The 26,500-nt window shown below is 42.9% G+C and overlaps 1 protein-coding gene across 2 annotated transcripts in view; it reads right to left on the bottom strand.

The window, feature by feature from the left end:
* EEPD1 (endonuclease/exonuclease/phosphatase family domain containing 1) overlaps window positions 1–26,500 on the bottom strand; it is a 142,646-nt gene that overhangs the window by 35,308 nt on the left and 80,838 nt on the right. For both annotated transcript variants that reach the window (XM_003814964.7, XM_034963937.3), the window contains exon 3: window positions 26,308–26,359. In XM_003814964.7, the coding sequence (XP_003815012.1) occupies window positions 26,308–26,359 (52 nt within the window). The remainder of the gene's footprint in view (window positions 1–26,307; window positions 26,360–26,500) is intronic.

Raw genomic sequence — 26,500 nt, 5'->3', positions numbered from 1 at the left:
TAAGTAGAAGCAGTTCTGAAAATAGCACTGATTTCTGGAGGATTTTGTGGCTATTTTGTGAGAGTCTAGGAAAGGGGAGCGTGGCAAACCCCAAGTGAGAGCGGAAACACAGGGATGGCCACGCCATGATTTGCACCAGACATGCCCTTCCATAGATTCTAAGGTTTACATCGCCTGAGATGCATGCCAGTAAGGAAGGCTGAGAAGGCGGAGTTGCACTTGGCACTTCCTACTGAAATGCTGAACCCCAAACTTGGCAGGAAATGCCAGCCATGCCTGTTACAACATTAGCTTGTAAGCAAAAAAGGGATCTGCCCCAGGTTTGCAAGCTGATGATAACTTGTTTCCTCAAACAAACCATGTTGATTTACCCAACCACTGCTCTCCCTTTCTAGAATTTTCTTCCTCTTTGATGTTTTCAAGTTTACAGGCTGAAAGAATGTGTAAGACAGACACAGGAGAGAGATGGTTTCCTAACCCAAGAAACCACCCAACAAGAAAACTGAATAGTAGGAGCATGTTTACCCCTGAGGTATCAAAAGTCAGATATGGCAACAGAAAGGGGAGGGACGAGGAAAAGGAAGATGGAAGAGAGAGAAAGCCAACACAAAGGGGGAAAGGATTAATAATTATTTAGGTACTCAAATCCAAAGAAAATGAGTTATGAGTAGGAAGAAGCCGGCAGTTTACAATAGCTCCCCAATCCTACCCTCTTACATGAACACCCACTTATTTTTTTAAACCCCAGGGATATATTTTCTCTGTCTGTAAACACTGAAGACTAGTTCACTCTCAGGCGGGCTCTAGACGGCCAGGCTCCCAGAACTTCCCAGGCATATTTCTGTGAAGAAGCCAGAGTTGTTCAGGAATTGTCACATTAAACAGAATTAGGACTTATGGACCCTCAGGGAGATTGCTCTGGTTGCCATTTTTCTTATGCAATGCCAGCCTTCAGCTATTCTAAATGGTGTTTATGCGGCCGGCTCTGCTCCGCGGTGGCAATAATCATAAAAATAAAGACTTCAAAGCCCTGGGTGAAAGTCCTACTGATTCATGACTTATTTTATTTTGATCTGCATTATGTCAAATCCTAGTCTTTAAAGGCTGTATGTTTCCTATTTTATTTCAAGGCAAACCACACAGATTTTTGTTTTTTTTTTTTCAGTGTGGGCAGCAAGAACTATAGGTGGCAGCTCATGAAATAGCATTCTCACTTTGGAGAATGTCCTCAGAGTCACTGGTTCTCAGTTTTCTTTCGTGCTAATGGGAGAAATGGAAAGCCAAATACCCAAGCTATCTTTTAGTTGAGCTCCCTTCCTGTTAAATTTTTGGCCGCAAGCTCTTAAAAGTAGACAAACTGTTTGGTGCTAGTTTCACAGGCTTTTCTGGCTCCCTCCAACATACTGGGCACTGTGGGCCAAAAGCAAACTGGACACAGAGTAGGAGAGACGGGTTACAAAAATCAAATTAAATACCAGGCAAAGACCATATAATGGATGCCATGACAGTGTCCTGCAGGCCAGGAAGAGACACTTCATATTAATGACTTGGAACCACAGCAGCTTACATTTCCTAGAATGCTCACCCTGTGCCAATGCTGCAGGCCCTTTACACACATGCCACGATGTGGTCCATGTGATGGCTCTGTGCAGGTGGGAGGTGTCATCATCCTTGCTCAACAGAGGACGAATGCAGGGCTGAAGTAGTTAAGTAACAGACTCAAGATTATCCACAGGGTAAGTGGCTGGGCCAGGACCCAAATCCATGTCTATCGTCCTGACCCCACTGTGGGCTTCCCCCGAAGCAACTCTAAGGAAGGAGTAATAGGATGAAGCTTGTGTTTCCGAAGGATTACTCTGGTAACAATATAAATGAGGAACTGAAACAAAATGAAACTAGAGAGACCAAACTGCAATTCTGTATGCCTTAGTTTTTCTTCTTGCTTTAAAATTTTCTAGAAATTTCACTTTTCTAGTCATAGTGTGAATACCAATTAACTGGTGTGAGCTTTATCCATGTAAAAGTCTCTCCCCCACAAACATATATAATTTTTTCATAAATAAAAGCTGGTTTAGTGCTGTTTCCAAATAAATTAAGTAATGAAACCATCAAAAATGTCCCTGCCACATCCTGAAATGAAGCATAAAAATACTTGTTACTTCCTCCCCTCTTACTCGCAAATGTATCCTTGCAAAGCAAGTGCCAGACAAGAATGTGTGGGTCAAGAGAAACAAAACAATCGATACATAGCAATTTATTCTCCCACTAAGAGATTTAGGCAGGTGGATGGAGGGAAGAAAGACAGAACTTACCTGCTAGAGGTGAGCTATAATACAAAACTGTGGTCTCATGAATTGTAATCATGGGAGAAAGGCCCTGATGCTCTCCCAGGAGCCGATGAAAATGTTGGGATTTGGGCAAAACCCCAGAACGTGACATCTTCTCTTCCAGGTTTACCCCTTCGAATTGTACATGCTGGGGATCTTGTTTTAATCCTGGACACTTCTGACCCCTGAAGATCCCCAGAGCTATACACATTGGGAAGATGCTCTGCTCTGTGACTCCACAGTGCTTCCATGTAGCCTCTTAGACAGATTTCTTGACTCTCTCCTTGTGGAGGAAGCCACTAACAGGTGAACCAAGAGAGCAGGTAATTTCAGAGTCATTCCTGTGTGAGGTGCTGCTTTGTTTTCTTTGGCTGTCTTCTTCAAACCTAATTAACTCTGCTTTTTTTCCCCCCCCTTGAGACAGGGTGTTCTCTGCCACCAAGGCTAGAGTGCAGTGGTGCAATCACAGCCCACTGCAGCCTCAACCTTCTGGGCTCAGGCAATACTCATGCCTCAGCCTCCCGAGTAGCTGGGACTACAGACGTGCATCGCCACACCTGGCCAATTTTTGTATATTTTGTATAAATGGAGTTTCACCATGTTGCCCAGGCTGGTTTTGAAACTCCTGGGCTCAAGAAATCCTCAGCCTCCCAAGTAGCTGGTACCACAGGCATGCACCACCATGAACAGCTAATGTTTTTTATCATTTTATTTTTTGTAGAGACAGAGCCTCCTATTGTTAGAGCATGTAGCTAGTCAGACATGAGCAGGACAGGAGAGAGCCCTCCCCTACCCCATACACCAGGACTGTCAGGCGACCATCAAGTGATGGTCAGGCGGTTGTAAAACTGTCTCTCTAAAATAATATTTGGTTACAGCTGCCCCCAGGGAATGGCAGTCTCCCAACAGATAAACACCTGAAGCTGGTGATCAGCAGCTTCCCCATAAGATCTCAGGAGTTGGGTGAGTGGGCTCAAGCATGTGTACTTAGAGGCACAATGGCAGAGTTTAACTGGTATATGACCTTCCTCCAGGAACACTCAACTGGTACAGGCGAAATGTCTCAAGTGAGCATGTGTACAACTTCACTAAACACACTGTACATGCTCCCCTCCCAAATGCTGGCAGACCACTGGGCATGAGGACAGCCCACTCCAAGAGAAGAATCAGGGGAGACGAGACACAGCCCCCTGAATGCATGCCAACATATGAAATCCCAAGACAAAGGTCAAACCATGCACTTGAATCTCTCAAGTCACTCACTTGGCCCTCTTCCAAATGTACTTTACTTCCTTTTGTTCCTGCTCTAAAAGTTTTTAATAAACTTTCACTCTTGCTCTAAAACTTGCCTTGGTCTCTCATTCTGTCTGATGACCCTTAGACAATTTTTTTTTCCTCTGAGAAGCAAAAATTTAGGTTGCTGTAGATCCTATGGATTCACCATTACTAACACTACATTGCCCAGGCTGGTCTCGAACTCCTGGGGTCAAGCAATCCTCTGCACCTCACCCTCCCAAGATGCTGGAGTTATGGATGTGAGCCACTATGCCAGGCTAATTCTGCATGTAAAAATGAGTCTGCATTTCATGGACAAGAGTTAGGTGGGGCAGGCCTTAGGGCACGGAAAGAATAGAGCAGCAGCAGAGTTTGTGGGTGGGGGGAAACCAAGTCCAGGATCTAGAAGGGAGTTTTGGATAATGCTTCTAAGGAATGTCAGTGAACGCTTTTGAATTTCTACAAAGATGGAGCAAAATTTCTGAAACAAGGTTGGATGCATTTCTAAAAATTTGAAATCTTGTTCAGGCCTAAACTCATCATTTCAATGCCTCCTGAAGGTTAATAAAAAATATTTTATCAGCTGTAGGAATCACTCATTCCAAATGCATTGTTAGCAATGTGACAGAACTCTCCACTGAATTATTTTCTGGCAAAGCAAGCTTTAATGGCCTGTTCAATCAGGATAATTTTATCTGCTGAGAACATCGAGCATAAATGTGTTTAGCAACGTAGCAAAAACAGTTTCACCTGCCTGCCCTTCTATTGCACTTAAAATTACTGACTAGCCCAAACTTTGCTGAATACAAAGTCATGTTCTCCAGAAATGAATGAATGAATCATTAATGAAAAGTCTCAGAATCCTCTAAAAAAGTGAATTGAAAGTTCTCTCAGCACCAAGTCATTGTTAGCATTTTCTGATAAGTGGTATTTGAGGGTGGACTGAAAAAGACAAGAAATTGCATGTAACTCCTGTCGTCATGGCTGTTGTGAGAGTTTGTATGAGGTGGTGGCTATGTGCAACAATTTTGAAGGAACAGCAGTGAGTTGGGCACATTTTCTTTCTGCTAAAAAGTAAAACAGAGTTAAGAGACTAACAAGGCAGGAGGGAAAAGTGCTTAGGATATACCGAAGGGCAAGCAGAGGCCCTTCCAGTACTGGAAAAATCCCAGAGCAGGCCTTCTTCCAACCCAATAAATGGACAGGAACAGCAACTTTCAAACATTCTGGACCATGACTCATAGCAACAAATAAATCTTTATATGGGAACCTGGTATATTCTATTTTTCTGCCTGCCAACAGTCATCCATCCACCCACCCATTTGTCCATCCACCCACCCATTCGTCCATGCACACATCCACACATACATCTATACATACACAGTCATTCCTTGGTATTCATGGAGGACTGGTTCCAGGACCTCCCTCAAATACCAAAATCCACAGATGCTCAAGTCCCTGATATAAAATGGTACAGTATTTGCTTATAATCTATGCACATCTTCCTATATATGATTACTTATAATACCTAATACAATGTCAATGCTATGTAAACAGATGTTATACTGTATTGCTTGGGCAATAATGACAAGAAAAAAGTCTGTACAAGTTCAGTAGAGATGCAACATTTTCGTTTTTGAATATTTTCAATCCATGGTTGGTTGAATCTACAGACGTGGAGGGCTGACTACACTGAAACAAAGACTGGGGGAAATTTACTAAAATGATTTCATGATCTATTATTTGAGAGTCAAACTCAGGTCTTTCTCACTACAAGGTCTTTGATCTTTCTAGACTATCACGAGGCTTTCTTTTTTGCATTTTATCTTTGCCAAAAGCATCTGAAATGTTTTTGTTGGACTTTATGCAAATAATGCCTTAGAAATCCCCTCAAACAAAGGAAACTGTCACCAAAGCCAGTGCAGCTCTGGGACACTAAAGAAGTATGAGTTGCTCTTCAGAAGCCCATAAGTGAAATACCACACTCAGTAAATATGGTGGCCTTCAGCCCCCAGCAATATACCCAGCTTTCAAAAATCACTCATTGCCAGAAAGATTAACTGCTGAATTTTCATCAGAAACAAAAGAGGTCAGAGACAGTGAAGTGGTATATTCAAAGCGCTGAAAGAGAAAAACTGTCAACCAATCTTACATCCAGGAAAACTATCTTTCAAAAATGAAGATGAAATACATTCCCATATAAAAACCGAGAGAATTTGTTGCTAACAGACCTGCCTGATAAGAAACCCAAAAGACAGATTTTTAGGCTGAAAGCAAATGACCCCAGACCAAGTGGAATCCCTATGACAAAATGAACAGCATCAGTAATTATAAAAGACACATATGTGCATATTTCTTCTCCTTCATTTTCTTAACTGATTTTAAAAGCAGCTGTATAAAACAATATGTATATGACTGTATTGCTGGGCCTATAACACATAGAAATGTAATATAGGTAAAAATAATGGCACAAAGGAGCTACATGGGATTAGAGATGTATTGGAGTAAGGAAGTATACCAAATAGTAAATGAAATTCACAGGAACAAATGAAAACTAGAAATGGTAAACAAAATGGTTAATATAGCTAACTCTGTAAATACACACTAATCTACTGTCTTATCTACTTTAGAAGACATAAAAATATATAAGACAATAGGCCCAGCGTGGTGGCTCACGCCTGTAATCCCAGCACTCTTGGAGGCTGAGGCAGGAGGATCACTTGATTCTAGGAGTTTGAGACCAGCCTGGGCAACATAGAGAAACCCTGTCTCTACTAAAAATACAAAAAATTATAATAGCCGGGCATGGTGGTGTGCACCTGTAATCCCAGCTACTCGGGAGGCTGAGGTGGGAGAATCACCTGAGCCCAGGAGATTGAGGCTGCAGTGAGCTGAGATTGGGCCCCTGCACTCCAGCCTGGGCAACCAGAGTGAGACCCCGTTTCAAAGAAAAAAAATTATACATATGAATAATTATTATAACAATGTATAGTTCAAGGTGTAACATGTATAGATGCATAGACAATAGCACAAAAGGGGGAAAGACGGAATACAGCTATACAGTAGTAACGTTTCTATATCTTACTAAAATTAAGTGAGCACAAGTCTGAAATAGAGTATAAATTTGAACTAAGTACAAATCTGGTAAGTTAAGATATATATGGGGAGGCTGGCAAGATGGCCATATAGGAACAGCTCCAGTCTGCAGCTCCCAGCAAGATCAATGGAGAAAGTGAGTGATTTCTGCATTTCCAACTGAGGTACCTGGCTCATCTCATTGGGACTGGTTAGACAGTGGGTGCAGCCCATGGAGGGCGAGCTGAACCAGGATGGGGTATCACCTCACCTGGGAAGCACAAGGGGTCCGGGAACTCCCTCCCCTAGCCAAGGGAAGCCATGAGGGACTGTGATGTGAGGAACGCTGCACTTCAGCCCAGATACTATGCTTAGTCTTCACAACCCACAGACCAGGAGATTCCCTTGGGTGCCTACATCACCGGGCCCTGGGTTTCAAGCACAAAACTGGGGGGCCGTTTGGGCAGACACTGAGCTAGCTGCAGTTTTTTTTTTTTTTTTTTTATACCCCAGTGGCACCTGGAATGCCAGCAAAACACAACTGTTCACCGTTCACTCCCCTGGAAATAAGGCTGAAGCCAGGCAGCCAAGGGGTCTAGCTCAGTGGATCCCAACCCCACGGAACCCAGCAGGCTAAGATCCACTGGCTTGAAATTCTCGCTGCCAGCACAGCAGTCTGAAGTCGACCTGGGATGCTGGAGCTGGTGGGGGGAGGGGCGTCCGTCATTACTGAGGCTTGAGTAGGCGGCTTTCCCCTCACAGTGTAAACAAAGCCGCCTGGAAGTTCGAACTCGGCGGAGCTCACTGCAGCTCTGCAAAGCCACTGTAGCCAGACTGCCTCTCTAGATTCCTCCTCTCAGGGCAGGGCATCGCTGAAAGAAAGGGAGCAGCCCCAGTCAGGGGCTTATAGATAAAACTCCCATCACCCTGGGACAGAGCACCTGGGGGAAGGGGTGGCTGTGGGTGCAGCTTCAGCAGACTTAAATGTTCCTGCCTGCTGGCTCTTAAGAGAGCAGTGGATCTCCCAGCACAGCGCTCAAGCTCTGCTAAGGGACAGACTGCCTCCTCAAGTGGGTCCCTGACCCCTGTGCCTCCTGACTGGGAGACACCTCCCAGCAGGGGTCGACAGACACCTCATACAGGAGAGCTCTGGCTGACATCTGGTGGGTGCCCCTCTGGGAAGAAGCTTCCAGAGGAAGGAACAGGCAGCAATCTTTGCTGTTCTGCAGCCTCCACTCGTGATACCTAGGTAAACAGGGTCTGGAGTGGACCTCCCGCAAACTCCAGCAGACCTGTAGCAGAGGGGCCTGACATTAGAAGGAAAATGAACAAACAGAAAGGAATAGCATCAACATCAACAAAAAAGATGTCCACACAAAAATCCCATCTGAAGGTCACCACCATCAAAGACCAAAGGTAGATAAATCCACAAAGATGAGGAAAAACCAGTGCAAAAAGGCTGAAAATTCAAAAAACCATAATGCCTCTTCACCTCCAAAGGATCACAACTCTTCACCAGGAAGGGAACAAAACTGGACAGAAATTGAGTTTGACGAACTGACAGAAGTAGGCTTCAGAAGGTGGGTAATAACAAACTCCTCCGAGCTAAAGGAGCATGTTCTAACCCAATGCAAAGAAGCTAAGAACCTTGAAAAAAGGTTAGAGGAATGGCTAAGTAGAATAACCAGTTTAAAGAAGAACATAAATGACCTGATGGAGCTGAAAACCACAGCATGAGAACTTCGTGAAGCATATAGAATTATCAATAGCCAAATTGATCAAGCGGAATAAAGGATATCAGAGATCAAAGACCAACTTAATGAAATAAAGCGTGAAGACAAGATTAGAGAAAAAAGAATGAAAAGGAACGAACAAAGCCTCCAAGAAATATGGGACTATGTGAAAAGACCAAACCTACATTTGATTGGTGTACCTGAAAGTAACGGGGAGAATGGAAACCAACTTGGAAAACACTCTTCAGGATATTATCCAGGAGAACTTCCCCGACCTAGAAAGACAGGCCAACATTCAAATTCAGGAAATACAGAGAATACCACAAAGATACTCCTTGAGAAGAGCAACCCCGAGACACATAATCGTCAGATTCACTAATGCTGAAATGAAGGAAAAAATGTTAAGGGCAGCTAGAGGGAAAGATCAGGTTACCCACAAAGGGAAGCCCATCAGACTAACAGCTGATCTCTCTGCAGAAACCCTACAAGCCATAAGAGAGTGGGGGCCAATATTCAACATTCTTAAAGAAAAGAATTTTCAACTCAGAATTTCATATCTAGCCAAAACTGAACTTCATAAGCGAAGGAGAAATAAAATCCTTTACAGACAAGCAAATGCTGAGAGATTTTATCACCACCAGGCCTGCCTTACAAGAGCTCATGAAAAAAGCACTAAATATGGAAAGGAAAAACCGGTACCAGCCACTGCAAAAATATACCAAATTGTAAAGACCATCAACATGAAGAAACTGCATCAACTAACAGGCAAAATAACCAGCTAGCATCATAACAACAGGATTAAATTCACACGTAACAATATTAACCTTAAATGTAAATGGGCTAAATGTCCCAATTAAAAGACACAGACTGGCAAATTGGATAAAAAGCCAAGACCCATCAATGTGCTATATTCAGGAGACCCATCTCACGTGCAAGGACACACATAGGCTCAAAATAATGGGATGGAAGAATATTTACCAAGCAAATGGAAAGCAAAAAAAAAGCAGAGGTTGCAATCCTAGTCTCTGATAAAACAGACTTTAAACCAACAAAGATCAAAAAAGACAAAGAAGGGCATTACATAATGGTAAAGGGATCAATGCGACAAGAAGAGCTAACTATCCTAAATATATATGCACCCAATACGGGAGCACCCAGATTCACAAAGCAAGTTCTTAGAGACCTATAAAGAGACTTAGAATCCCACACAATAATACTGGGAGACTTTAACAGCCCACTGTCAATATTAGACAGATCAACAAGACAGAAAATTAACAAGGATATTCAGGACTTGAACTCAGCTCTGGACCAAGTGGACCTAATGGACATCTGCAGAACTCTCCACCCCAAATCAATAGAACATACATTCTTCTTAGCACCACATCGCACTCATTCTAAAATTGACCACATAATTGGAAGTAAAACACTCCTCAGTAAATGCAAAACAATGGAAATCATAACAAACAGTCTCTCAGCACACAGTGCAATCAAATTAGAACTCAGGATTAAGAAACTCACACAAAACCACACAGCTACATGGGAACTGAACAACCTGCTCCTGAATAACTAGTGGGTAAATAATGAAATTAAGGCAGAAATAAATAAGTTCTTTGAAGCCAATGAGAACACAGACAAAACATACCAGAATCTCTGGGACACAGCTAAAGCAGCGTTTAGAGGGAAACTTATAGCACTAAATGCCCAAGGAGAAAGCGGGAAAGATCTAAAATTGACACCCTCACATCACATTTAAAAGAACTAGAGAAGCAAGAGCAAACAAATTCAAAAGCTAGCAGAAGACAAGAAATAATTAAGATCAGAGAAGAACTGAAGGAGATAGAGGCACAAAAAACCCTTCAAAGAATCAATGAATCCAGGAGCTGTTTTTTTTGAAAAGATTAACAAAATAGATAGACCACTAGCCAGACTAATGAAGAAAAGAGAGAAGAATCAAATAGAAACAATAGAAAATGATAAAGGGGATATCACCACTGATCCCACAGAAATACAAACTACCATCAGAGAATACTATAAACACTTGTACGCAAATAAACCAGAACATCTAGAAGAAATGGATAAATTCCTGGACACATACACCCTCCCAAGACTAAACCAGGAAGAAGTTGAATCCCTGAATAAACCAATAACAAGTTCTGAAATTGAGGCAGTAATAAAGAGCCACACATCTACAACCATTTGATCTTTGACAAACCTGACAAAAACAACCAATGGAGAAAGGGTTCCCTATTTAATAAATGGTGTTGGAAAAACTGGCTAGCCATATGCAGAAAACTGAAACTGGATCCCTTCCTTGCACTTTATACAAAAATTAACTCAAGATGGATTAAAGACTTAAGTGTAAGACCTAAAACCATAAAAACCCTAGAAGAAAACCTAGGCAATACCATTCAGGACATAGGCATGGGCAAAGACTTTATGTCTAAAACACCAAAAGCAATGATAACAAAAGCAAAAATTGACAAATGGGATCTAATTAAACTAAAGAGCTTCTGCACAGCAAAAGAAACTATCATCAGAGTGAACAGGCAACCTACAGAATGGGAGAACATTTTTGCAATCTATCCGTCTGACAAAGGGCTAATATCCAGAATCTACAAGAAACTTAAGCAAATTTAAAAGAAATAAACAAACAACCCCATCAAAAAGTGGGCACAGGATATGAAAAGACACTTCTCAAAAGAAGACATTTATGTGGCCAAAAAACATATGAAAAAAAGCTCATCATCACTGGTCATTAGAGAAATGCAAATCAAAACCACAATGAGATACCATCTCACGCCAGTTAGAATGGCAATCATTAAAAAGTCAGGAAATAACAGATGCTGGAGAGGATGTGGAGAAATAGCAATGCTTTTACACTGTTGATGGGAGCATAAACTAGTTAAACCATTGTGGAAGACAGAAGACATTATGTGGCAATTCCTCAAGGATCTAGAACCAGAAATACCATTTGACCCAGTAATTCCATTACTGGGTATATACCCAAAGGATTATAAACCATTGTACTATAAAGACACATGCACACGTATATTTATTGCAGCACTATTCACAATAACAAAGACTTGGAACCAACCCAAATGCCCATCAATGATAGACTGGACAAAGAAAATGTGGCACATATATACCACGGAATACTATGCAGCCATAAAAAGGATGAGTTCATGTCCTTTGCAGGGACATGGATGAAGCTGGAAACCATCATTCTCAGCAAACTAACACAGGAACAGAAAACAAAACACTGCATGTTTTCACTCATAAGTGGGAGTTGAAGAATGAGAACACATGGATGCAGGGAGGGGAACATCACATACTGGGGCCTGTCAGGGAGTCGGGGGCTAGGGGAAGGATAGCATTAAGAGAAATACCTAATGTAGATGATGGGTTGATGGGTACACAAACCACCATGGCACATGTATACCTATGTAACAAACCTGCTTGTTCTGCACACGTATCCCAGAACTTAAAGTATAATAAAAAAGATACATATGGTAAATCCTAGCTCAATCACTAAGAAAATAACTCAAGAAAGTATAGTTAAAAATTATTAAAATAATTAAAATGCCACATTAGAAAATATTCACTTAATGCAAAAGAAAGTAATGAGGAACAGAGGAACAGAAAAAGACATAAGACACAGAAAACAAGAGGTAAAATGGCAGACATAAATTCAACTACAGCAATAATAGCATTAAATGTGAATGGACTAAACAATCCAATAAAAAGGTAGAGACTAAAAGTGGATTAAAAACAAGGTCCAACTATATGCTGTGTACGAGACACATTTAAGATGCAAAGATATAAGTAACTGAATGTAATAGGATGGAAAAAGATATATCATGCAAATAGCAACTGTAAGAAAGCTGAAGTGACAATATAAGAAAAATAGACTTTAAAAAAATCTGTTACTAGAGGTGAAGAGGAACATCCTATCATAATAAAAGAGTCAATCAATTAAAAAACCAAGCCATTATAAATATATGTGTAGCTAATAACAGGACCCCAAGATACATAAAGCAAAAACTGAGAGAATTCAAGTAAAAAACAATTCAATAATAATTGGAGAGTTCAATACCCACTTTCAATAACAGAACAACCAGATAGAAGATCAACAAGGAAATAAAAGACCTGAACTACAACATAAACCATAAACCAACTAGACCTCCAGACAATCACAGAAGACTCCACCCAACAAAAGCAGAATACACATTTTTCTGAAGTGCACATGGAACATTCTTTGGGACAGACCTTATGTTAGGCTGTCCCTAACATGCCTCAATTCATTTACGAGGATTGAAATCAAACAAAATATGTTTTCTGACCACAGTGATATGGAATGAAATTAGAAATCAATAACATAAGAAATTCACAAATTTGTGGAAATTAAATAACACACTTGTAAATAACCAATGGGTCAAGGGAGAAATCACAAGGGAAAACTAAAAATGCTCTGAGATGAATTAAAATTAAGATACAACATACTAGCTAAAGCAGTGTTTAGAGTGAAATGTATGGGGGTAGATCTTCTTTACTGATGTAAAGAAGATGTCAAATCAATAACCTAAGCTTCCACCTTAAGACACTGGGCAAAGAAGATCAAACTAAACCTAAAGGAAGGAGAAGGAGAGAAACATAAAGATGAGAGCAGAAATTAATGAAATAGAGGATAGGAAAATAAAAACCCAGAAAAACCAACGGAACCAAATGTTCTTTGAGAAGTTTAGCAAAAACTGAGAAACCTTTACCTAGACTGATCAAAAAAAAAAAAAAAAAAAAAGGGGAGAACACTCATGCTATCACACCAGAGACCTCCACTTTCTGTCTGAGCTCTGCCTGCCCCCACAGTCTGGGGCGTACCATAAGGGGGAAAGCCAGATTGATGCAGAGCTCACCAACAGCTAGTTCCTCCTCTCAGCGGCTGAAGCTCCTCCAGTTTCTCCCTGTTTTGGCCACACTTTGGTACCTTCAAATACACGTGTGCATTTTCCCTGGCGCTTATATTGTTATTTGAGGGAAGGTTATTCTGATATAAGCTACTCTGTCATTCAGAACTGGAAACTCCAGATGCTTTCCCAGAAAAAAGAGGGCATCTCAAGGAGATAGAAAGCTCACAGGAAAAGTTTTTAGCATGGCCACACTATGCTTAAACCATGGGCTAGACAAGTTCACAAAACCAGCCTATCATTTACGAGCCACCATGACAGGCCAGCAAAACTCTCTCTAGTTGATGCTAACAGAAGTCATAGCAAAACATGGAGGGGGGTGGGGCATGATTCTTCATGGCCAGAATAAACCTGGCTCTCCTGTCCACATTTAGACCCAAACAACTGCAAAAGGCAACTCCACCCCCAAAACCTTCAGGTCTGACTGAAATGACCTTTCTGCCCTTGGTGTAGGCCCTGCCTTGGCCTCTGCCTGAGTCTGTAATCCACATGGATATTATAAGACTTCTGTTCTTTTTTTCTATAAATCCAGAATCAATAAGAAGACTAAGAAGTAACGAAACTTTCAGAGTATGAAGAAAAATTAATTAAACAACCATCGTGAGTAAAAGATGGCAGTGGATGCAGGTTCCCCAAGCGGCTCAGCTGACCTAGATAAGCTAAGCTCCGAGCAGGATTGATTTCCTTTTCTCACTCCTGAATTCATATCACTGCGTCTAAGTGGCTGCAAAATTAAAATATATATTTCAACATAAAATCAATGTTTTCATTATAAAAATCAAATAACTGCACAGAAATTACCAAAAAATCATTGCATATATGTAATTTTAAATTCTACATAAAATTATTTCATAATACTTTTTAATACTAGAAAGCAAAAAACTTTTGAAAACTAAAATGCTTTGGGTTAGGTTAGAAGTTGGGGAAGGTGAGCTATGATTTGTTAGATGAACTGGGACAGGGGCCGGGTTCCTAAGAGTTAAGGAGAGTCGAGGAGGGATGAAGGTTGGCTGTGTAGGATGAGAATTTACCTTTAAGAAAACTACCAGTAGAGGGCCAGGCACAGTGGCTCATGCCTGTAATCCCAGCACTCTGGGAGGCCAAGGCGGGTGGATCACCTGAGGTTGGGAGTTCAAGACCAGCCTGACCAACATGGAGAAACTCCGTCTCTACTAAAAATACAAAATTAGCCAGGCAAGGTGGTGCATGCTTGTAATCCCAGCTACTCGGGAGGCTGAGGCAGGAGAATTGCTTGAACCCAGGAGGCGGAGGTTGTGGTGAGCCGAGATTGCGCCATTGCACTCCAGACTGGGGAACAAAAGCAAGACTCTGTCTCAGAAAAAAAGAAAGAAAGAAAGGAAAGAAAGAAAGAAGGAAAGAAAGAAAGAAAGAAACCTACCAGTAGAGGAAAGAAGAGAAATAGGACAATGGCAAAAATGACGGGAAGGAAATGGCTCTAGAAAGAAGAGGATTAAGAATGGGAGCATAGATGTCTATAAACCAGATAATTCCTTTAGAATAACCCATATGGGGTCAAACCATAAGCCAAAGAAACAGAATGGATGGGATGTTGTTTCTGTGCCAGTGGGACATGATATTGTCTAAAATCTGACTGGACTCTAACCACATAAATGGCCCCCCTGTTGACTGGGCACTAAACCCCACTGGTAAGGGTTGATTCATTTCCTCACTAGGCTCACATTTGGTAGATGAGAGAAGCTATTTCAACATTTTGGGGGTAAAGAAATGAATCCTACCTCCACTAGTGTCAAGAAGTATGAACCTGAGGGCTCCATGGAGAAGCTTCAAGAGTGCTGGGACCTCCTGAATGTGGAAACTCAATGAGTACCTCTATATGTGGAGAGGTACATATACACATCTTTCTGGGATGAGGGCATGAAGCTTTCATCTGATATTTAAAGGGGTCAATAGCCAAGCACCACTGATCTAGAATGAGAGCTGGCAAACTCTAACTCTGTAAAAGGCCAAATAAGATATATTTTGGACTTTATGGACTATACTGTCTCTGTCACAACAACTTAACCTGTCGTTACAGTGTAAAAGCAGCCACAGACAATAAGTTGAATGGGTACATTTGTGTTCCAATAAAACTTTATAAAAACAAGCTATGGGCCAGATTTCACCTGCAGACTGGCCATAGGTTGTTCTGATCTAGAAGGGCCTCCTGTGCGGGATTCTGGGCCACTCAGGGCAGCTCCATCTCCGTGCACCATCCACCCTTCTAGCCTTGTGCACCTCCATCCCTCTAGTCCCTTCCTCCTGCTCCTCCAGTCACAGCTGCCAAGTGGATCTTAAAAAGTTCAGTCCAGGAATATTAAATTGATTTTAAAAACTGAAAATGGAAAAAAAGTTATGTAATTAGTATTTTTAATTTTTTTTTCTTTTGAGGCAGGGTCTTGCTCTGTCACCCAGACTGAAGTGCAGTGGTGCAATCATGGCTCACTGCAGCCTTGGCCTCCCAGGCTCAAGTGATCCTCCCACCTCAGCCTCCTGAGTAGCGGGGACTACAAATGTATGCTACCATGCTCAGCTAACTTTTAAAAACTTTTCTGTAGAGACAGGGTTTCACTTTGTTGCCCAGGCTGGTCTCCAACTCCTGGGCTCAAGTGATCCTCCTGCCTCAGCCTCCCAAAGTGTTGGGATTACAGGTGTGAGCCACTGTGCCTGGCCTTAAATATTTTTTTGATATCATAAGAACATTAGGTGAGGACCTCCCTCCTGACAACCTGTTTTGTTTTAAGCACTTATTGCTACTGTATTTAAATAAACATTTGTGTCACTGCTGAAGTTTTTCTCTTAAGTTACAATGCGAGCTACAGGAGATACGAAAGGAAAAGGTCTTGTCCACAGCTGTAGGCATGTTCCAGCCTTGAACAAGCCCTGACAAAAGGAGGTACTCAATACACACTGGTTCAAAGAATAAATACATGTTTTACAGAGTTGTAACCGCAGTAGGTACAGCGGCTTATTCTCCCTCATGGCAAATATTATACCACAATTCTATGAGGCTAAAAGATCTTATCCTTTTTGATGGATATATACTAGGCCCTTGGGTAGACCTACCACAGATTTTTTTAACCTCTCCCTTCCTACATAGCACTGAACTGCCTCCCACTTATTCATAATTATAAAGCATGCCATAGCGTGTTTATTATTTCTCCATTTTTATCGATCATTTCCTTAAGATACACTCCCAGGAACCGGATCACAGGTCAAAGGATGGGGACATCACAAACACTAATGAAATGCTCTGCCCAAGAACTTGGAAAAGGCCAGCACCATGTCACTGCTGCCCTCCCCAGCAGTGGCCGGGGGCACTGATTTCAACACAACTTCACCATTACACATCATGCTTTAAAACTTCACTAATGCAATAAATTTAAAATGAACCCTCATGGTTTAATTTGCTTATCTTTGATAGCTGAGGGAACTAAAGACAGTTTAAAAGTCCTGTTTGGGGACTCTGTTTTTTTGTTCACTTAGAAGAAAAGCTTTTCATAAAAAGAAAAAGGTAGTGAGAGCCCCTGAATATACCTGATATCTTGTGATGATTTTCAAAGAATAAGGAGAAAATCTGTGCGTCTGTGTGTGTGTGTGTGTGTTTAATGAACCACAGAGCCTAGCCCATAATTAACTAAAATGCCCACTTTCCGGCAGCGAGGTCCTGGGTGGACCCTGAGCACTGAGTTTGTGAAGTGGAGCTAGTGGCAGCTGTGGTGGCTGCAGTGAGCCTGAGTTAGACTCCATACAGCGGAGTCTGGGCTCCACAATGGTACCCACCCCCAATTCTGCTCACCAGCCCTTTCAAGGAGAAGTTGCCATCTTCCTGCTGATAGAAACTTAGCCAGGAAAGTGATTACAATGAGTTTACTCATGATTAGCTACTGAACTTGCTCAACCCAATGCAAATTTATACAAATATATGAATATTGATCACTCAAGGTGGTATTCAAATTCAGCTCTGACTACGTGAAGGGCTAAGTGTGGCGGGGGTGGGGGAAAATAAATAAGGGATCTGAAGAATCTCATTCTGATATTTTTGAAATAACACAGTGTTTTTTTTGGAAAAAAAAAAAAAGTATCTGGCCGGGGGTGGTGGCTCATGCCTGTAATCCCAGCACTTTGGGAGGCCGAGGTGGGCAGATTACTTGAGGCCAGGAGTTTGAGACCAGCCCGGGCAATGCAGTGAAACCAAGTCTCTACTAAAAATAGAAAAAATTAGCTGGGTGTGGTGGTGCAAGCCTGTAATCCCAGCTAGTCGGGAGGCTGAGGGGGGTAAAATCGCTTGAGCTCAGGAGGTGGAGGTTGCAATGAGCTGAGATCGCACCACTGCACTCCAGCCTGGGGGACAGAGTGACACTCTGTCTCAAAAAAAAAAAAGTATCTTAAAGTATATATATTTTTATAAGTTAAGATTCTTGAAGCAATTCATTTGGACACCAAGCCCAAATGAAGGGTGTGTCCAATCCATGTCCTCCAACCTCTCACATGTCCTCATGGCTCCCATAACCTGCTAGGTGAATGGTCTCTAGGCAGCCCTCACACCCTGTGTGTTCCTTCACTTTTAGGTGCTCCTTTGACATTGTCCACATCTGGAACCCAGAACCTCCTTCTGCGTCCTCTATCCCCCAACCCACATTCTCTGCCTCTCCTGCTGGAGGAGGCTAACACCAACTGTGCAAGTCTGTTTTGCTACAAGTCACACTATGGGAAGATCTGGGCATTGGTTCCCCATCACCTGGGCCAGGACTGATCCTATGGACCTGCTCCCACTCCTGGGAAATGCGGAGATAGGATCGTCCAGTAGGCCTGCTAAGGCTGATGTTCAGATTAAATGAGATCACAGAAGATGGGCAGCTGGTTGCACTTAAAGGAGCTGGGAAATGGAGCCCAGTCTGCTGCGATGGGTCCTGGATTACCAACGCACCTGCTGTGGACCTGGGGCAGAGGGCACTTCAACTCCCTTGGCCTCAATGTCCTGTCTGCAAAATGACAGGGTTGGATTAGATGGTTTTAAAAGTCTCCCTTGATTCTGAAGTTCTGGGATTCTATGCCATTCAAATGTAAATGTATCTTTATAATCACATGTATCTTTATAACTTTATCCCCGTTGGTAAACAGTATAATTTTGGCACTGAACAAGCACTCAATTGTTGCAGAAACTAAATTAATTGCAAGTCCAAATCATAGTGAATAACACTCCAAAAGCACGTAATAAGAGAGGTAGTGTTTATGGATGTACATGTGTGTATATTCAGAAAACACCCTCACCAATTACAGATACAAGCACTTTGCATCCTTAGGTTATTCACACACATCTATGTGAAAATGGCTTATCATCCTCTTTCTTTCTGAAAATTCCCAGGAAGCTATCATTCTAATGTTGCCCACCACTAGGGTTTGCCTGGAAACTCCCTGACTAATCTGTCAAGTTCAATTCTTTTCTTTTGAGATGGAGTCTCACTCTGTCACCCAGGCTGTAGTGCAATGGTGCGATCTCAGCTCACTGCAACCTCTGCCTCCCAGGATCAAGCAATTCTGCCTCAGCCTCCCGAGTAGCTGGAATTACAGGTGTGTGCCACCACACCCGGCTAATTTTTGTATTTTTGGTAGAGATGGGGTTTCACCATATCGGCCAGGCTGGTCTCGAACTCCTGACCTCAGGCGATCCACCCGCCTTGGCCTCCCAAAGTGCTGGGATTACAGGCGTGAGACACTGCGCCCAGCCCAAGTTCAATTTTTCTAGTCCCAAGCTTGCTGATGAAATGCACATACTCTGTCACACATGTAAAGCACTCTAAGACATCTTAGAGGTCTGCTCCATCTTCAGGAAAACTAGAATAGGAGTTGGGCTCCAAAGCTGAAATTCTAAAAAAAAACACCTATCAGCAGGGAGGACTGACAGGCATCTTTTCCTAGACAATTTGGCAAAAGGAGCAGTGGGGATGCAACTTCTTTCACATCTTTTAATGGCAACAGATCGATCTCAAGTTGGGCTTCTCCAGAGAGAAGTAAGGACGAGATGCCAGTGATGATGATGATGACGACCACAGCGGCAGCTAATTAGCAGTAGAGGGGACAGTACCAGCTACTGCCACTTTGGTGCTTACGATATACATAATGGCTTTTATTTCACACATCTCACTTAGTTCTCATAAGAATATCCTAATAGGATAGGTATTATTCTGAAGCTCCATGTTAAAAAGAAACAGAGGCTAGCCAGTACTTGGCCTCCTATGTCCCCCAGCTGGCAAATGGCAGGGCTGGCTTCAACCCCCACCTCTGCCCTCACAGCATGAACTCAGTGGACTTGTAATTATAACAGAGTCATGATCTGGGAGGGGCAGCACTGGCAAGGCCACCAGGTGGGTGGCCTGTGTCTCCTCAGGGCCCAGCTCACACAGGCAGCTTCTCAGGCAGGCACTGGTCTCAGGTTGGGTCAGCCAGTGGTCCGCCCTCTGGTCCTACCACGGTCCAGCTGGAATGACCGGCCAAACTATTGTTTGTGGCTTTGCAGGAAGCCATTTGAAAGGGTCATTGAAAAATGATCTTTCTAAATCAAGCTGTACCAATATTTTTATTTCCTTTTATGAAATGCCACTTTTAAAGGCTTTAGATGGGCCTGTGTTTAAAGCCTGGGAAACAAGTCCCTGTGACTTAAGTTCAGAAAAACAGAAGTGTCCCACTCTCAGAGCAAAAACAACAGAGAACTGCATGACATGTATCCTTCTTACAGCAAGTTCTTGCTCTTGGGACCTAGTGGATGTTTGAGAAAAAAAGCACATCTAAATCCAAAACACTTTTTCAGACCAATGTCACATGCGCTGACACTCACACATCTTAGATCATCTGCTCATGGTTCTAACCATTTTTCGAAAGAAGAAATTGGTTGAAGAATTTAGATTGTTAATTGTATGGTTTATAACATTTTAAAAATAAGTGACAAGTCACTTTTACTAGTCTGGGAACTGGCTCTGTGTAGTGTTAGGAGAGAAGAGAAACTCAGAAGCCTGATCCCACAAGGGGCCCCCACCTCCTACCCAATCTACTGCACCTAAATGAAGACAAAGAATAAGAGGCAAAAACTAGAACCCTACTGATTTATGTCTTGGGGGTCTCTGTGTATCTACGTATTGGGCTTGTGATCACCATTCACCTCTTCCCAGAACACGTGATTTGATGGTAACTAGGGTAGGTGAAACAGGAAAGCCCCCAAACACAGTAAGGACCACTGGAGCAAGGAAGTGGAGAAAATACGAGAAAACTGAGTACACAAGGGCAAAATGTCCCCCTCTTCACAATGTGATCAAGAATCAACTCTGTGGCCAGGCATGGTAGCTCATGTCTGTAATCCCAGCACTTTGGGAGACCAAGGTGGGTGGATGACCTGAGGCCCGGAGATCAAGACCAGCCTGGCCAACATGGTGAGATCCCATCTCTATTAAAATACAAAAAAATTAGCTGGGCATGGTGGCAGGCACCTGTAATCCCAGCTACTCAGGAGGCTGAGGCAGGAGAATTGCTTGCACCTGGGAAGTGGAGGTTGCAGTGAGCCGAGATCACACTACTGCACTCTAGCTTGGGCAACAGAGCGAGACTCCATCTCAAAAAAAACAACAAAAAAAACATTAGCCGGGCATAATGGCAGACACCTATAATCCCAGCTACTCAGGAGGCTGAGGCAGGAGAATCGCTTGAACTCAGGATGCGGAGGTTGCAGTGAGCCGAGATCACACCATTGCACTCCAGCCTGGGCAACAGGGCAAGACTCCGTCTCCAAAAAAAAAAAAAAAATCAACTCTGAAAAATGAAGCCCCGGTATTGAAGAGTGGGAAGGAACCACAGAGAGCAGTTTCACAGACTAGGAAAGGGGCCGGGGCCTTCAGGGAAGATCCTCTGCCAGACAGAGCAGCTCAGCAGAGGCCACACCGGGAGGAGAACTCGGCTCTGCCAATTGGGAACCTCCTCAGAGCTGGCTCTGGGCTCTGCAGAAAACAGGAAAACCTTGGCACGTCTAAAAATGGGAAGGCTGTCTACCTAAAACCAAGTAATGTTTAGGCAAATGGCTGGTCATTTTAAGTTAAAATACTAAGATCCTAATAACAAGGCCTAATATTACCAAGAAAAAGCACTTATTTTCTATGAGACCTTAAAAGACTGCTACTTCTTTTTAGCTTTTTATATTAGGTTTTACATAATTTAAATCTTTTATTGTTCAAATTTAATCCACCAGTACTTGTGAAGGAAATGGCCCCTTTAGAATAGCTTCCATCTTAAAAGAAGAGGCCTGTGCAGGTCCCCACTGTTGGGACTGTCTGGCTAGAAGCGACCAGTTCTATCATAGCAGGGTGTCGGGAGTTCAGTGATTACAAAACTCAAAGGCAGGTTGTCATTTGAAGCTCAGCTGCATGACAGTAAAAGAGGTTTGAGGTTTGCAGAATGTGTGTCTAACTAAGCCCTTTTTTGCTGGCTCTACCTATTGAATTAAGACTATTTTCTTAATGAAAGGAAGACGCAGGTGAACTAAAAATAAAAACTGGGTTCTCACAAATAGAATGACGGTGTTTACTTCTTCTCTTTTGGTGCCAAAAAAAAAAAAACAGGCTTAATTGGCCATAAAAGTCAAATTGACAACTCATAGATTCTTTCTGACTAGTTAATAATAGCGATGGTGATAATAAATGATACTCTACAGCAGCGTTCTTGAACTTTCGAGCACATAATCACCTGGGGGCTTTTTAGAATGTAGCTCTGATTCAGGGGGTCTGAATTCAGGGAGCTGAGATTCTACGTTTCTAACAGGCTTCTAATGCTGCAGGTCTGGGGGCCACACTTTGAGTAGCAAAGCTCTATATTTGACAAATAACTTTTCTTGTTGGCTTTTTAATCAGTCCAGGTGGAAGGGAATCTGTAAGTCACGAGGCCCTTTAGGAACTCATCTTATTCCAGCATATCAACTGGACCAATCCTTTTTTTTTTGAGACAGAGTCTCACTCTGTTGCCCAGGCTGGAGTGCAGTGGCGCGATCTCCGCTCACTGCAACCTCCACCTCCCGGGTTTAAGAGATTCTCCTGCCTCAGCCTCCTGATTAGCTGGGAGGCACCTGCCACCACACCCGGCCTTTTTTTTTTTTTTTTGTATTTTTGTATTTTTATTAGAGACACAGTTTCGCCATGTTGGTCAGACTGGTCTCGAACTCCCGACCTCAGGTGATCCACCCACCTTGGCCTCCCAAAGTGCTGAGATTACAGGTGTGAGCCACTGCACCTGGCCTCAACTGGACCAATCTTGATGCACAAAATAGCACTATGCCAGGTAATATATCATATGTCACTCAAAATGTAACTGGCTATCAAGCTCATGATGACTGTTTGCTTCCGAACTTTTCGAGAAATGTTTGCCACTTGCCTGGCACACTGAAAGCTCAACAAATTCCTGTAGCATAAGGGAATGAATGAATGAATGAACAGAAGGAAGGAGGCGGAAACTCAGCGAATTTGGCTCCCTGCTGGCCCCTGTACATATGCAGAGCATCTTGTAAAGCTTCTTACTGGTCAAATTTTGAGATGGGGGGAACAATACAAAATCATCAGCAGACTCGGGGAGAGAGAATCAGGGTGGGGGAGGAGGAATAGGAAAGAACATGGGCAGCAGCTAACTCTTGGAGATCACTGAGTACCAGGCACAGTGTTGAAGTCCTTTATGTGAACTATCTAATTAGTCATCTTACAACCTCTGTGAGTTAAGAATTAGAATAGTTTCAATTTTATAAACTGGGAAACTAAGGCACGAGAAAGTAAGTAATCCAAGATAATCTAGTTAGGAAGGTGGGCTTAGGGTCTGCTCCGCCACAGCCTCAGCATCAAAATCACATCCTCAGGGCAGCACAACTGGCTCCGCCACCAGCCACAATAAGCCCTGACCCTACTTCTCTGTTAGGTTTTGAAAGTAGTTAATACTCATGGATTGGGTTGGCTCTGGGGCCTCTCTAAATCAGGTGTACACACAGCTCAAAAGATATAACTGTTATTTTTGGGGTTTTTTTTGGGACAGGGTCCTACTCTCGCCCAGACTGGAGTGTAATGGCGCAATCTCAGCTCACCAGAACCTCTGCCTCCCAGACTCAAGCGATTATCCTGCCTCAGCCTCCTGAGTAGCTGGGATTACAGGCACATGCCACTACCACCTGGCTAAGTTTTGTATTTTTAGTAGAGACCGGGTTTCACCATGTTGGCCAGGCTGGTCTCGAACTCCTGACCTCAAATGATCTACTCGCCTCAGCCTCCCAAAGCGCTGGGATTACAGGCGTGAGCCACTGTGTCCAGTCATAACCGTTATTTTTGGCACCTGCATTTTTATTATACTGATACACCCCAGCACTAGGCTCCACATTTGCTAGCTTTGTCTGATGGTTATTTATTTATTTATTTATTTATTTATTTATTTATTTATTTATTTATTTATTTTGAGACAGAGTCTAGCTCTGCTGCCCAGGCTGGAGTGCAATGGTGCAATCTCAGCTCACTGCAACCTCCGCTTGCCAGGTTCAAGGAATTCTCCTGCTTCCACCTCCTGAGTAGCTGGGACTACAGGTGCACTACCATGCCCAGCTAAATTTTTGTATTTTTAGTAGAGATGGGGTTTCACCATGCTGGCCAGGCTGGTCTTGAACTCTGATCTCATGATCTGTCTGCCTTGGCCTCCCAAAGTGCTGGGATTATAGGCATGAGCCACCGCACCCAGCCATCTGATGGTTTTTTTAAATTGAGAAATAAAATGAATAACCATAATGAATACTAAGATGACAATTTTTTGAGGGGGGATACTAGAAAAGTTTCAAGAACATACAAGGAACTCACATACCCCTTTACACAGAAGGATCAATTGTTTGTATTTTGCCTCATTTACTTGATGAGTTATTCTCATCTTTCTCTCTCTGGCTCTGTCTGACATATATACATCACTATTTCTTTTCCTTGAATCTTTTCCTTGAATCATTTGAGAATAAGTTATAACCATGCCCCTTTATTTCTAAATACTCCTGTGTTAATTCCTAAGAACAGGGGTCCCCAGATTGTGCGCTCCTTATGAGAATCTAATGCCTGATGATCTGAGGTGGAACAGTTTCATCCTGAAACCATCCCCCCAACCCAGGTCTGCGGAAAAATTTTCTTCCAGGAAACTCGTCCCTGGTGCCGAAAAGGTTGGGAACTGCTGCCTAAGAACAAGGCCATTCTCTTACATGATCACAAGCCAATTATCAACTTCAGGAAATGTTAATGTTAATACAATACCTTCATCTCATTTACTATCCACATCCAATGTTGCCATTTGGCCCGATGATGTCTTTTATAGCCTGACCCACTATGTTTTAATGGCTGAATGCATATTAAGAATTAATATAAGTAATTAAGAATTAATAATGAGTAGAGTGCTTTGGCATTTAGAAAGCCCTTTTGCTACATTAACTCATTTGTTTCTCGCTTTGCCTCTCTGAGGTCAGGCAGCAGCTCTATCCTTGGTTTACCCAAGATAGAAATGAGGTTGAGGGGACATCAAATCCAAAGCAGTGCTCAGACCTCATTCTTCCCTCACACCACTGGTTGGTGTTCATTTTAAAGACTTTATTTGTCTTAGTGCCAACCAGCAGACTGACTACTAATCCAGACATTTTATTTTTTGAGACAGGGTCTCTTGCTCTGACTTCCAGGCTGGAGTGCAGTGGCATGATCTTGGCTCACTGTAGCCTCAGCCTCCTGGGCTCACGTGATCCTCCTGCCTCAGTCTCCTGTGGAATTGGGACCGCAGGTGTGCACCACCACACCTGGCTAATTTCTTGGTTTTCTGAAGAGATGAGGTCTCACTATGTTGCCCAGGCTGGTCTCAAACTCCTGGGCTCAAGCAACCCTCCAGTCTCCCAAAGTGCTGGGACTACAGGCAGAGCCACCTCACCTAGCCCCCTCAAATATTTTAAATTCCAAAAATAAACGAATATAGTTCAAGTGCTTGTCTCTCTAACCAAAAACAAATGAATATCGTTTGGGTGCTGTTGCTTCATGTTAGCATCACAGATTCTAATTATCACCTGCGGCTACACATGCAGGAAGAGTCCTGAACTCCCCAGGGTCTGAGAGCTTGGTATCAGCTGGGAGGCCCCTGATGGGCAAGTAGGGGGGCCTGGCTTCCTTGGTGCCCACCCAGCCTGTTTTGTGGAGCCCACCCCACCATGCATGCCGAACTTGAACCCACAACTGGCAAAAAATCCCCAACCCCAGGCTTGACTTGAACATAGGAAGCCGAGACACACTGGGGATCTCTTCCAGGGCACAGTGAAACGTTGGTTTGGGGGCAGGGAGGCAGTTTCCCAATCCTCAGTAGTAGCCTAAAAAGAGATAAAAACGCATGAACTTGACTACTGAATAGAGAAGTACTGGTTTTGGAAATGGAACTATTGGGATTCAAATCGTCACTCTTCTACTTAGTTCATTTGCCTTAGGCAAGTTACTGGGTCTCAATTCCATCATCCCTACACCCAGATAATAACACACAGCAAGCAGAAATGCAGTGAGGTGGCCAACACAGACTCCGGCACACGTGAGGCCTCTGGCTCCTAATGGTTGAAAGCACAGAAAGCCTCCTCCAGAGTATGGCCCCTTGCAGCACGAGCCTCTGCCTTTCACACAACCTGCACACAACCCAGAGGAAGCCAGGCACAGCCGAGTTTGTAGGTGTGAACACAATGTCAGCAAGGTAGGGGGCTGAGATTAAAATTTTGCATGATTCGCTGTCAGGAATACAAAATAACTGACCGTCTTTTCAGTAGGGGCTGTCTCTGGTGACAGGGAGTTGAATTTTTCTTATGTGTGGCCCTCCGTTCTTGGTTTGTGAATGTGGAAGGAAGAGTAAAATATTTACCTTTTCCAAGGCCTCTCTGTCAAGCAGTTCTTGCACAGCTAGAAGCTTGATGCTGTAAGAAAAAAAATCAAAACCACACTTGAAAACAAATCATTTCATGTCACCAAGGATCATCAAACAAGTCACAAGAACAAAAGGCTGAAATTTCGTCCTGCATTTCTATGTCACCTGCCATCTTAAGGTGACCTTTTAT

Source organism: Pan paniscus, chromosome 6 (genome assembly GCF_029289425.2).
Source record: "Pan paniscus chromosome 6, NHGRI_mPanPan1-v2.0_pri, whole genome shotgun sequence".
Taxonomy (NCBI): domain Eukaryota; kingdom Metazoa; phylum Chordata; class Mammalia; order Primates; family Hominidae; genus Pan; species Pan paniscus.
The sequence above is the reverse complement of the archived record's forward strand: the minus strand, read 5'-3'. Positions and strand labels throughout refer to the sequence as shown.